General features: G+C 55.7%; 1 protein-coding gene across 2 annotated transcripts in view; it reads left to right on the top strand.

The window, feature by feature from the left end:
• The window catches only part of TRAM2 (translocation associated membrane protein 2), a 76041-nt gene extending 65590 nt beyond the window's left edge, over positions 1-10451 (top strand). For both annotated transcript variants that reach the window (XM_087438710.1, XM_087438711.1), the window contains exons 8-11: positions 2251-2355; positions 2643-2786; positions 3620-3783; positions 4993-10451. In XM_087438710.1, coding sequence (XP_087294836.1) covers positions 2251-2355; positions 2643-2786; positions 3620-3783; positions 4993-5066 — 487 coding nt within the window. In that variant the 3' untranslated portion in view covers positions 5067-10451. The remainder of the gene's footprint in view (positions 1-2250; positions 2356-2642; positions 2787-3619; positions 3784-4992) is intronic.
• Positions 10452-12118: the final 1667 nt, after the last annotated feature.

Below are 12118 nucleotides of genomic sequence, written 5' to 3'. Positions count from 1 at the left end.
CCCGGAGCTGGGCTCCTGCCTCATGTCCAGTGGCGGACGCCGGCCGGGGCTTGGAGCCCTAGGATCCCTTCCCCTCTGATCTGTGATGAAATGTGGAGTAGTCGCTGGGTGGTTGTTCAGAAGTTGGAAGAGTTGCTATTGTGTTGGGCCTTAAATGTCTCCTTTATAAAAAGAATCATATTGATGAAGAGGATCAGTCATTGCTCATTTGGAATTTTCTTGAGCTTGATCCATGCCGTGTAGGAGAACACCCTGTACTTTCTCTAGGCCAGCATTTCGAGAACTTGTATAAATTTCTGCTAAGGTGCCTGGAGGTCCTGGGGCCCCTTATCTCCTGGGTCCCCACAGCAGGCATCCTGTGAGAAGGACTGACTCAGGTGGCAGAGTCAGGAGGAAGGCAGCTGTCAAACACTGCTCTCCCGTCTCGGGAGGCCTAGGGCAGTGTCGCTCCCTAGAGGGGTCCTGGAGGGGCACAGGCTGTGTGGTGGGGCCAGCTCGGTTCCTGTATTGGATGCTCGTGTGTCGCACGCAGGCTGGGTGTAAGAAAGCCAGGGTGTGTTGTCGCCCCAGCAGTGTGTGGCTAGGCCCAGGGTGAGAATGCACAGGCAGGACCACATAGAAGGAGAGCTTCCCGCTGCTCTCGAGTCCCTACTGTATCATCACGTATTCCTCCCAAAGATGTGAGACACTCCAAGGTCTGTTTTCCCCACATCCGACGTGTCCCAGCGAAGGACAAGGGCAGGTGTCTGACCCTGTTTGGACCGAGTCCTGAGAATTCTGGTTTTGGAGTTGCACTAGAACCAAGAGGGCAGGGGGCAGCAGATCCTCCACAATCACCCATTCCGTTCCATTCCCAGTGAGGCTGGCACTGTTTTCAAGGTGAGGCCTCCTCTCTCTGCTCCTTTAGGGAGCATGACCTCCTTTCTCCTCTATCCTTGTTGTAGTTTTCAGAGGGGAGTGTGGGGAAGGGAGAGACCCTTGGCTGCAGGATTTCCCAAGGAAGAAAGACCTTTGAAATGCTGAAGGATACGGGGTCTCTTTTTGGTGAAGAGCTTGGCTTTGGGAGGCCGTCACTCACTCAGCACATACCTGAGCCCTCTCGTGGGCCAGACGCTGCTCCAGGAGCTGTGGTCACGTCTGGGTGAAGGCAGACACAGCCCTGCTCTTCTGGGGCGTCCGTTCTCTGGGAGGCAGACCATAGCTAAGGAAATAAATAAATAGTTTCCCAAGGTGGTAAGTGTAATGAAGAAAATGAAGCAGGATAGTGTAACAGAGTGACGTGTCCACCTGGCTCCTTTGGTGTGGTGAGGGAAGGCCTCTCTGAGGAGGTGCCTCAGGTTGAGGAGTGAATGATAAGAGCCAGGTACATGAAGAGCTGGGGAGATTGCCAGGCAGGCAGAGGAAACAACAGGTGCAAAGGCCCTGAGGTAGGAGTGGGCATAAAACCCAATGTGGCTGGAGTACAGAAAATGAGGATTGGGACAAGGCCATGGGCCAGATCATGCTGGACTTTCTAGGCCATGTGAAGACATTGGGTAGTTTTCACATCATCTCTTGACCATTCTCAGGATCCAGTGACCATAGTGAAAGATTTCTACTTCTTTGGTCTCATTCAGTGGAATCGGCTGGATCCTTATTTATCACTGCCCGTGGGAGTGCTCCCACATGATCTCATCGACTTCCTGAAGCCCTGCGTGTTTGGCGGGATCTGTAATTTCACTTTGCAGTCTTTTCACATTAGTTTGAACTTCAACTGTCTGCAGGAAACTGCCTAAGAAACAGTAACAGTGTCACGCCTGGAATTAAGCAGAGGGGCATGTCTGAGTGGGTGCTAATTTTATAAGAGTTCGGTTCACTCGCACAGATTTTTGCGTTATTAGCTGTGAAGACTTGGATGGTGACAGATCAGATGGTGGGAATCCCTCGTATTTCTGCATGAAAGTGCAGCAGACTTGTTACGTGCTTGGTCCTGGGCTAGGGGACAAGGACAAGGTGACAAGTGCTGTAAAGAGCCTAGGATAGGCTCCCTGTAGGTGCAGGTCAGGGCGCCTACGCAGACAGGCCGGGTGGACGGCCAGCGGGGTCACTATCAGGAAAAATTCTTAACGGTGTGACAGCAGAACTGCATCCTCAAGGAGGAGGCAGGGCCAGCCGGGAATGGGGGGTGGAAAGCAGACCCGGGGCGCGGGCCCCTCGCTCTGCTCTCGTGGCGTTTCGGGGGGACTGTGAGGCTCTTCCGTTTCTCCGCAGCCTGAGCCGCCTGGGCCTGATCCTGCTGCTGCTGCAGTACTCGACCGAGTTCCTCTTCCACATGGCTCGGCTCTTCTACTTTGCGGACGAGAACAACGAGAAGCTGTAAGTGGCGCTGCTGGGTACTGGCCCCCCGCCCCCCCCCCCACCCCCCCAGGCCTGGCTGATGGGGAAAGTCCTGCCCTGGGGGCAAAGTGCCCCCTTACCTGCAGGCGCCACCCCGAGGTCGTGCTTTTTCCTTGAGCATCTTGTTCTAGATACCTCATCCCTCAAGCACCCTACTCGGCCACCTTTGAGAACCCTCTTCCCGCTTGGGGTCGCTTCTGGAGAAGCGGGGCGGGTTCCCTCACGGGTCCCGGAGGCTGACGTCCCTTTCCCCACTCCGTGAGCAGGTTCAGCGCCTGGGCTGCCGTGTTTGGGGTCACCCGCCTCTTCATCCTCACCCTCGCTGTGCTGGCCATCGGCTTTGGGCTGGCTCGCATGGAGAACCAGGCCTTTGACCCCGAGAGGGGGAACTTCAACACTTTACTCTGCAGGTGAGTTGGGCAGAAGCCCGAGGCGATAAAGCAGGGCTCCCCGAGTGCTGCTGGGGGAACTTGGCACAGCTTCCGCGGAAGGTCAGACCCAAGTCTCCCGCACATTGATATTTAGCTGGAAATCTCTGGACGCCAGGCCTGAGGGCAGAAGAGAGACCAGCCTTCTGCTCCTATCAAAACCCCCTTCCCTTCCTGGCCCCGCCCGCTCAGACTGCAGTCGGGGTCCCAGTCAAACTGGAGTCTCCTCACCTGGTCCAGCCTCTCAGCTGACTGTCACAACCACTGTCACTTGGGCTCTTTACAGCCATGTTCTCAACGGTTTGGCCAGTGGCCTCCCGTGGCAGCAAGGCAGGCAGCGAGGAAGCCGTTGTGTCTCATGAGACCCTTGGGCCTGGGGGGGCGCCTGCTTTGTCTAGGGTTGCTTAGCGTGTGAGTGGCTCGCTAGATGAGAAGCCACTCTTCTAGAATTATTTCTGCTATATCATAATTCATTTGAATTCTTCCAGTATATATGGAGCTTACATGAGTCGTGTTCTGTGCTGTGGGCACAAAGCCCGTGGATGCCCGTCAGGCCTGGGGACCGTGACTGTGGAGCTGGACGCGCGTCTGTCCTCCTTCCCGGTCTCTCTAGCCCCTGTCCCTCCGTCACCACCCCTCAAGTGTGCTAGCGCAGAGATTGGCCCCGAGATTGGCGCTCTCCCCGGTGGTGGTGGTGGGATGGGGGCGTGCCGACGCTGAGGGTGGCGGGAGCTCGGCTTCCTGGCCCCGTCTCCCCATCTGCCCGGGGCTGTGGGCCCGCCCGCAGCCCTGAGCCCACACTGTGCCCTCTGCAGGCTCTGCGTGCTGCTGCTGGTGTGTGCCGCCCAGGCCTGGCTCATGTGGCGCTTCATCCACTCCCAGCTGCGGCACTGGCGGGAGTACTGGAACGAGCAGAGCGCCAAGCGGAGAGTCCCGGCTGTCCCCAGACTGCCAGCCAGGCTCATCAAGAGGGAAGCCGGTGAGTGCCGGGCCGCGGCCAGGCAGCAGGTGAAGTCTGGCTCCATGGGCTCTACCCGACCAGTGCCGCCACTCCTCCGCCCTGACCGCTCCTGGGCCTGGGGCTCCTGCCGGGGCCTGCCTGGCTCGTGGCTGGGCATGGGCCAGGGACACGTGGTGGGTGGGGCTGGCCCTGACTAGGCGGGGAGCCCTCCTGGCCACGGTGGGCAGGGCAGAAGCTGGGTGGGGAACTCTGGCGAGAAGCGTGTCCTCAGGGTGGCGTCTGGACGCCAGCCCAGCTCTGCCGCCTGTTCTCTGTCCCCACCTGCCCTCTTGCTCTACATCTCGGCCTGGCCCTGCCTCCCAGGTTACTGGCTCCTCCTCTGTTTTCATTCGGGAGTGACTCAAGGTGACACAGTGCTAGGTGGGCAGCAGGGGTGGGACACCCACGTCTCGTCTGGCCCCTGCCACACACTCTAGTAACCCCCTGCTCCCGACCGGGGCCCGGGGCACTGCCAGCCCTGCACTTTCTGTCCAGCCTGGGGGCCTGTCTGCACCAGGGTCTGTTTTCTGACTCACCTGCCTTTCTCCAGGTGTGGCCTGCTTGGCGAGGGCTCCTGTGTGTTTGAACCAGACACGTGCGTGGCTGGGTGTGACGAGGCGTCAGGCCTGGTTGGAGGGTGTAGGCAGGAGGCCGCAGCCAGATGTGCCTCCTTGACTGTGAGCAAGCACATGGAGGTGTTTTTGACAACAATGAAAAGATAGCACAACTTTTCTGCCAGAGGCGCGTCAGGCATCTGAGTAAGGCCTTGTCACTACAGTCTCTGCCTCCTCTCTCTGTTCTCACCTTCCCCGGAGTTGGTGCTGAAGTGGGCTGGCGCCCAGCAGGGGCCGGAGAGAAACTGAGGACATGGGCCGGCAGCCTCTAAGTGATTTCACAAGCATCTGGCCCCACCTCAGGCCTGGGCGGGCGGGCCTCTGGCTCTCCTGGGTTACCTGTGTCATCCCAGCCCCTCCTGCTGAAGGACAGTCAGAGAGCCACCACCTCAAACAGAGCCGCTGGCAGCCAGACCAGGGAAGGCACGAGCCCCCGGGAGCTGTCCGCTGGTTTCCAGTTGCTGTGTCCCCTGGGCTCAGCCTGTGTACAGCCGCAGGGCAGCCCGGCCCATGTCCCCTCTCCTGCTGCAGTCCCAGCGGGAACACCGTCTCTGTGTCTCCCTTCACTTCCTAGGTTACCATGAAAATGGCGTGGTGAAAGCCGAGAACGGAACCTCCCCACGGACTAAGAAACTCAAGTCTCCTTGAGGCCAAAGTGCTGGGAACAGGAATCCTCCGGCGGGGCCCAGCAGGGCGGCGGGAGCCCGGCCTCCATCCCTGCCTCCCGCTTCCAGCCCTGGACGCTCCTCCTCCAACAGCAGGAACCTGTCCTCCAACAGGGCTTTTCCTCTGTCTTACTTCTTGGCTTTCTCTTTTTCTTCTTCCATAAACCATTCTCAATAAAACCAAAAGCCTTCCTCTTTCTCTCCCTCAGGCCACCTCATGTCCTCACCTCTGTCCTGGGTTGGGTTTTCTAGAAGCCCAGCTTCTCATGGTTAGCGTTCTGCTCACCTCCTCTTTCTCTTCCTTCACGGCTGCTGCCTTCTCTTTTTACTTCTTCATTTCACTGTATCGTGCAATCTCTCTGTGTCTGATTTTTACAATGAGAGGGAGCTGAGACTGCGCTCCTGGCATCCAGCACCCAGCGTCATTGCCGGGACCTGTCAAAGTCTGAAACCTTGTGCCAAGGAGCCTCCGCCTGGGGCCGGTGGCAGGCCCCCCAGTGGTCCCCGTGCGGATGGGCAGGAAGAGGAGAGACCGGCCCTCTTGGATCACGATCTCCTAGGTGCTGATTAACTGACGAGATGTGTGGTTCCAGTTCTGCACGCGCCGTCTTGAGGCCCCGCAGTGCCACTGCTGGTTGTAAATGCCAAGGCCTTTGGCTTCCGGGCAGGACGGCTCGGTCCAGAGGATGGTGTGAACTGCCCTGGGTCCCATGACTCGAGACAGCTTACTGGGGGGCTGGTCCTGGCCTGGGAACTAGCCTGCTCTCGCTTTGTCGGGGAGGCACCGCAGGAAGAGAGGTTGCCCACTCGAGAGCGGGAGCAAGCGGACTGAGCAGCAGGCTCTTCTGGAAAGGTGACAGCCGCGGAAGTGGTGGTGGAGTCGCCCTGGGCCTTTCTTCAGCAGCCTCGGCTGCTCTTCAACCATTCACCAGCATTCGGAAAACCAGATCAGACCGCAGTTAACCGACCAGCCTGGGATCTGCTGGTCCTGAGCCCCAGCCCGGCCGGGCCTGCTCCCCGACTTCTCTCTAGCTGCAGGAACACTAAGCCCCACGCTGGCCCCCTGGTGGCCCAGGGAGGGTCACCTGGGCACTCACCCTCTGGACTCACTCGTTGAGTGTTCTTTGGAATTGTCATCTGCTGATGTTTGCTGGGCCCACCGGCAGCATTTAGACCGCATGATACCAGGGCTCACTCAGAGTCGCTCTGCTGGCTTGGGAGCAGACACAGCTGTACCCATAGGAGGTTTCTGCGCCGACCCTCACACATCCCTCCCCTCCCTCCACCCAAAGACAAGGCCCCAGGTCCTTATGGTGCCTGGGGAGTACTTCCAGAAGGGGAGTTAGGCTTTCAGGGGTCCTAATTAAGAACTCTTGAACTCTGTGCTGAGGCGAGGGGCAGCAGTTCTTGGTGGGCACAGGACTATTAGTGTCATTTGATGTGCTGGTCCCCTTTCTGATGTCACAGGAGAAACCAAACCTTGGATTCTTACCCAAAAGGGGGGAAACGGGTCTTTTCTTCAAGGCAGCTCCCCTTTTCCATGTCACAGAGATCAATTCTCCAGTGGCTGAGGGATTTGTCACCTAACACCATTGTAGACCCTCCTCTCTGTCCACGATCAGGTGGCAGAAATGGGAAGGACTACCCCTGGCTTCTTCTGATCACCGTTAGGAAAATATACACTTCTCCCATCCTGCCCTCTTCTCCCTGATGCTTCTCTGGGCACCAAAGCAGAATGTCGGTCAAAGGGTGCATTGGTCTCACCCCAGCAGACCGAGCTGGACCCCCTTAGTCATTTCAGTCTAACAGCCCTGACGTGGCTGGAGTTGAGTTCACACCCCCCGCCTTGCCTGGTGACCGCTAATGGAGGGGGTGTTCAGCCAGTGGCCGCCTCAGCCCGCCCGGCAGCCTGGCTGTCCATCCCAGTTCTGTCCAGCCTGTATCCTGGACAGGCGTGCCTGCGCCCGGCGGCAGGCTGCCCCCCAGGTGTGCCCCAGGGTGCCTGCTGAGTCAGGCCTTCAGCAGGTACCGAGTCCATGGCTTGCGGGCGGGTGCTGCGGGCAGGGAGGTGGTGACAGCTGATGTCATGCCATCAGGCAGCTGCCCTTCTTGTGTATGAGGGTGGTGGTTGCCGGAGACCACATGGCTTCATGTTCCTAGGTCTCCTGCAAGCCCCTGGCTCTGCAGGGTAGTGCGCCTCGGAGGTGGTACCACCGATCCAGGGGCCGGGCGACGCCCGCTCTGTTCCTGGAGGACGGGGTTTGTTTGGTGATGAGAGTCAGGAAAATCTTTGCTGCTGTGTAAAAACCCCTGAGACTGAGTAAGGCTAGCAGCTCACCAGCAGGGCTTCAGGAGTGATTTGCGAGGAGAGAGGGCAAGGGGGAGGTTGTAGGGTCTTTGTCACCCCACCAGCATTCCTGGCACATTTATTGCAGAGCAGAGCCAAGGCTTTGGCAGTTTGGCTCAAACCATGTTGCCAGGGGCCCAGACAACTCAGTTCCACTTCATCCTGAGCCTGGTGGGCTGGCTTGGCTGGATTTGGCCACTCTGGCTGTTTTCTTCTGTCCCAGACACTCTCCTGTTCCCAAAGTGCCGAGCCGTCTGTGAAGGCCCTGCCAGACCCCTCCAGCTTGAGAGGCCACTCAGCGCCACCCGCCAGGAGCAGGCGAACAGATGCTAATCTACCTCAGCAACTGCTGCCTCTCAGCATCGCTGACCGGCCCAGGCGGGGGAAGCGGGCAGGTGGCAGTGGTGGGAGAACGAGGATCCCGTGCTGCCCACTCCCCTCCTTGGAGGTTCGGTGATGGGAAGGTTATTTTTACCATCCAGTCCCTGATAGCTGTACTATTAATCAGTTACATTTGTTCCTTTTGAAGGTAGGGAAGGTTCTGGGGAGAGCCGAGGAGATGTGCTTCTCTCCCATTCTAGTCAATTCTAACCCTATGTGTGTCTGGGCCACCAGACCCAAACTGTTGCTGAGAACCTTTTCCGTTTCTGTCCCGAGGCGGAACTTAACATTTCAGAAACCAGAGCAGACGTCTGCGCTCTGGCCACCGCTGCAGGTGCTTCTCGTGGCTGGGATCCCTCGGACCCTAGAAAGCCCTGAAGCCTGGGTTGGCTGTCCCAGGAGTGTGCGCATCTGGCTTTTCTTTTGGGACCTTCTTCCTCAGCACCCTTTGACTTTTTTCTAAGTGGCAAATATGAGGTAGGGGCAGAGAGTGCACCCCCTCCCACAGTTCTGCAACAGAAAATTCTATTCCCTGGAGGCCCTTTTCTTTTGCAGCGGCTTGCTGACCCCATGTGGCTGGGGAAGGCTTGGCGTGGATTTCCTTCGTGGCTTCAGCCTTCCCGGGTGGTTTTTCGTAGGCCTAGGGTGAGAGAAGGTGGGGTGGTCTGGACGTAAAGGCCCTGCGTGAGGGCCTGGTGTCACAGTGAGCAGACTTCCATTCCTGACCTTCCAGGCCCCTGTCCTTCTCTAACGGCGAGCGTGCTGAAGGCTCATGAGTCAGGATGGCTGGGTGGTCTTGCTTCCCTCCTGCTGCCTTCCCAGCGCTCAGCCCTGTTCCTCAGGAGGGACTCTGGGCATGACTGGGGAGCTGGGTCATTGTCAGATCATTTGAAAACCTAAAGAAAATCCCTCTCCTGCCCAGGGTTGGCCAATGAGGAAGCCTTCACTAACCTCCTCCCACTCTTTACCCCGTTCTTGGTTCTCACATGAATATCAACTGCTCCTCCCAAAAGGCTGAAAAAGACCCCTCCCCTGCTGCCCCCCACCCCCTACACTTTTCCCAGAGGTCTCAGAGAAGCACCAGGACATCGGGACTTGCTGGCTCTGTGTGGCCTCTTGCTCGGCAACCCCGGCGAGTGTTTGTCGTAAGCAGATCCTTTTTCTTTTGGTGTAAGAAGTGCCTTACTTGCTGGGTGGTCTTCAGCCTTCCCTTGTGCTGTATGGCCTGCCCCCAGCTGCCATGTGTCATGTGCAGCCAGGGACACCAGACCTGGTACTGTTACATGTAAAAGAGACACGGATTGTGAGAGTTACGCCTCATTCGTCTCCCCCTGTTGTGTTGGGTCTGTGGTGTGTTCTCTGTGTTGTTTCTGGTTTCTCCCTTGTGTCAGTTTTCTGTGGGGCCCATCGGCAGGCACCTGTGCCTCCTGCCTATTAAGGGAAGCCGGGGGCACCAGCCCCCCTGGGCCTCTGGCCCCACGCGGTGAGCCCTGCTGTTCCAGCTCGCCCCACGTTAAAAGAAAAGGCAGCCTTGCGATAACCTCTTCCCATCTCCCTTGCTTCCCATTCAACCCAAAGTTGGTATGATAAAGGTGTGTACTTCTACTTCCAAGTCACCAGTGTTAAGTCGTGGATGCCCATGTGATGGTGGGTCTGGTTTGGCTGTTGCAGAACTTCCTGGAGCTCCTCATTCAGTGTCACCGCGTGTTGGCAGCAGCTCCCCGGTCCCCTCCTGGCCTGCCTTTTCCTTGCTCTTCCGGGTTGTGCAATAACTCTCCCAGCCAGTGGTCCTTTCCACAGGCCTCGCTGCCCCTTACAACGCCCTGCAACTGGGGAGGGAAGGGACCCACGGGAGGGGTGGTGGTCATCCCCTGCAGAAGACACGTCAGCCACTTTCCCTTTGTTGCTGTCATTCTCGTGAGCCTGGCTGGGTTTCTGTGGCACTCTAGTAGAACATTGTAGCATCATCTTAGAAGTCCATCTATTTTTCAAAAATCTGTTGAAAAGGAAAAAAACCATCCTCATGATGGGGCATTAATAAGTCAGCATCTGGGAATAAGATCTGTTTTGACACCCGAGACATCACCATCACTCTGGCTAAGAGCATTCTGGAGTTTCTAGTTCATGTGGAGAGGGAGGAGATTTCCCTGAGAATCAGCCCCGCGTGGACAGCCCTGTCCACCTGGTAGGATCTGGCTGTGACTAAGTACCGCCGTGTCCTTGGGTACAGATTCGAGTGTTTATGTGACGAGATGATAAACCTCATTTTTCAGTTCCTCGTGTTTCATGAACATCTGAAGGATGAGCTGAGGCTGCTGGTGTCCTGAGCAACTCGTAATGCAAACGTGGACAGACTGTCTTTGTTTTCCACTTTAGCCTGTTCATGTTATGGACCAAATTTCAACAAGGAACTCAAGGAAAACTTGTACGTGCCATATTTATGCTTTCATGTCAAAGGGTTTTGGGGGGGGACTTTTTACTTTCAGTGAACTTTTTTCAAAATCCTTTTTCAACTGTTTCTGTCTGGTTTTAAAAGAAATTACAGTTTTGTATGGATTTTTTTTAACGTACATTTTGAAACAAAGGATCAGCAAATATTTTTGAAATAACTGAATAAAAGGCATAGAATTATCAGTCTAATTGTCTCTGGTATAATTCCTTATGTTCCTTTTTAAATCTGGATGCTTCATTTGCTTTTACTTGAAAAATGAGGTCGCATCAATTTTAGCCTCATTTCTAATGCTTTTCACTATATTAGTCTTTTCTTGTATATCTTTTGAGATATAGTTGTTCATTGTGGTCACATGAATTAGGGTGTTGGAATTAAGGATGGAGAAAGAGTTGGTATATTGAGTGCTGGGAGTAATAGGCATCATTTTACATGGTCTATAACGGTGAAGTATGAGAGTGGGAAGTTGTCTTGGCGTGGATCTGTGGGTAGGAAGCACCCCATGCTTTATGGCTACTGTATAATGAGTCATCTGGCTAGGAGAGGATGGGATTAAGTAAGTGTGTGTGTAAAAGCCACCACATATTAGTGTCGGTGCTGAATAGAAGACGTCCAAGTGTTCGTAATAATGGTGAGCATTGCTGGTGTCATTGCCCTGCTGTGTTCTCCAGAACCATCTTTAGAGATGAGAGCAGTTACAGGCAGCAGCTAGCAAGGACCCCCCCCGCCCCAGGGTCTGAGGATTAACCAGCAAACGCTGACGGGGGTGCAGGGGCGCGGTACTATCAGAGGGCGAGCTTTGGTGTGGAGTTGGGCTGCAGCCCTGCTCTGCCGTGAGAAGCCGGCTGACCTCCAGCAGCTCGTCTTCCCGAGCCTGTTTGTTCCTCTGTGTTCTACAGCTCTGCAGGGTGGTTGGTTTGCCTGCTTGCTTGCTTTTGCAGAGAGTGGTGGGGATAGATTTAGGGATAGTGAATGCTAAGTTCATGGTACAAATAAAGCACTCAATAAATTTTTTTTAATGAACATACTCATGTGCTAGCAGGATGTAGAGGAGTCACTCACCCAAGTGCCCCTTGATTCTCCGGAAACAACATTTAGAGACATCTTCTCTACCTCTTGGTCCCAAATACCCTCAAAGCCTGTAGATATGGGTTGTATATACCCTAATCAGATGGTATTTTCAAGGCTCCCTGGTGGTACAGACAGAGTCCAGGCCCAGGGCCTGAGGAGTGGCTAACCCTCAGCCAGTCTTCACCCACAGGCAGATTTTACTAGCCCTGAACCCATAAGCCACCCTAAAGCATCCTAACAACACAGCCTTCAGTTAGAGCCACTACCGTAGCTACTGGCATGCCTCGGTTCACACACTAACAAACAGGTGATGCTACTTCTGTCTCGGCTCCCGGGGGGCCCCTTCAAAAGAGCGTCATTTCTTCTTCCCACGGTATTGCTGCTGCAGGCTAGTGCTCGGCTCCCTTCCATCCCCTGAGCCAGGACTCCAGGTGCATGCCAGGTGTGGCTATAGCATAAGGTGGCAAAAGTGACATCCAGTGGTTGCACTGCCATTGGTTGCACTGCGATTCAGGATCTCAGCAGGAGAAGTGATTAGCTCTGACGTTTGTGGCTCCTACGCTTGCCCGCCTTGTATCAACTAGTGAGTGCCGACACCACAGAGATGACCTGCTGGCTCTGGTCTTCTGTGCAGTAGCTTTTATACCTTGTGGTGGTGCTGGCAGATCTCAACTTCTCCACCTTGGGTAAATCTGGAAGGTGAGGAGTGGACAGCCAGCTTAAGGCATACATGTGGATGGTGCCAAGCTTATTTAAGAACAGGTCAGACACTTCTAACAATTACAGT

This window comes from Ceratotherium simum, chromosome 13 (genome assembly GCF_057802395.1).
Source record: "Ceratotherium simum simum isolate JZ-2026a chromosome 13, ASM5780239v1, whole genome shotgun sequence".
Classification (NCBI taxonomy): Eukaryota; Metazoa; Chordata; class Mammalia; order Perissodactyla; family Rhinocerotidae; genus Ceratotherium; species Ceratotherium simum.
This window is presented reverse-complemented; position numbering and strand designations above follow the sequence as displayed.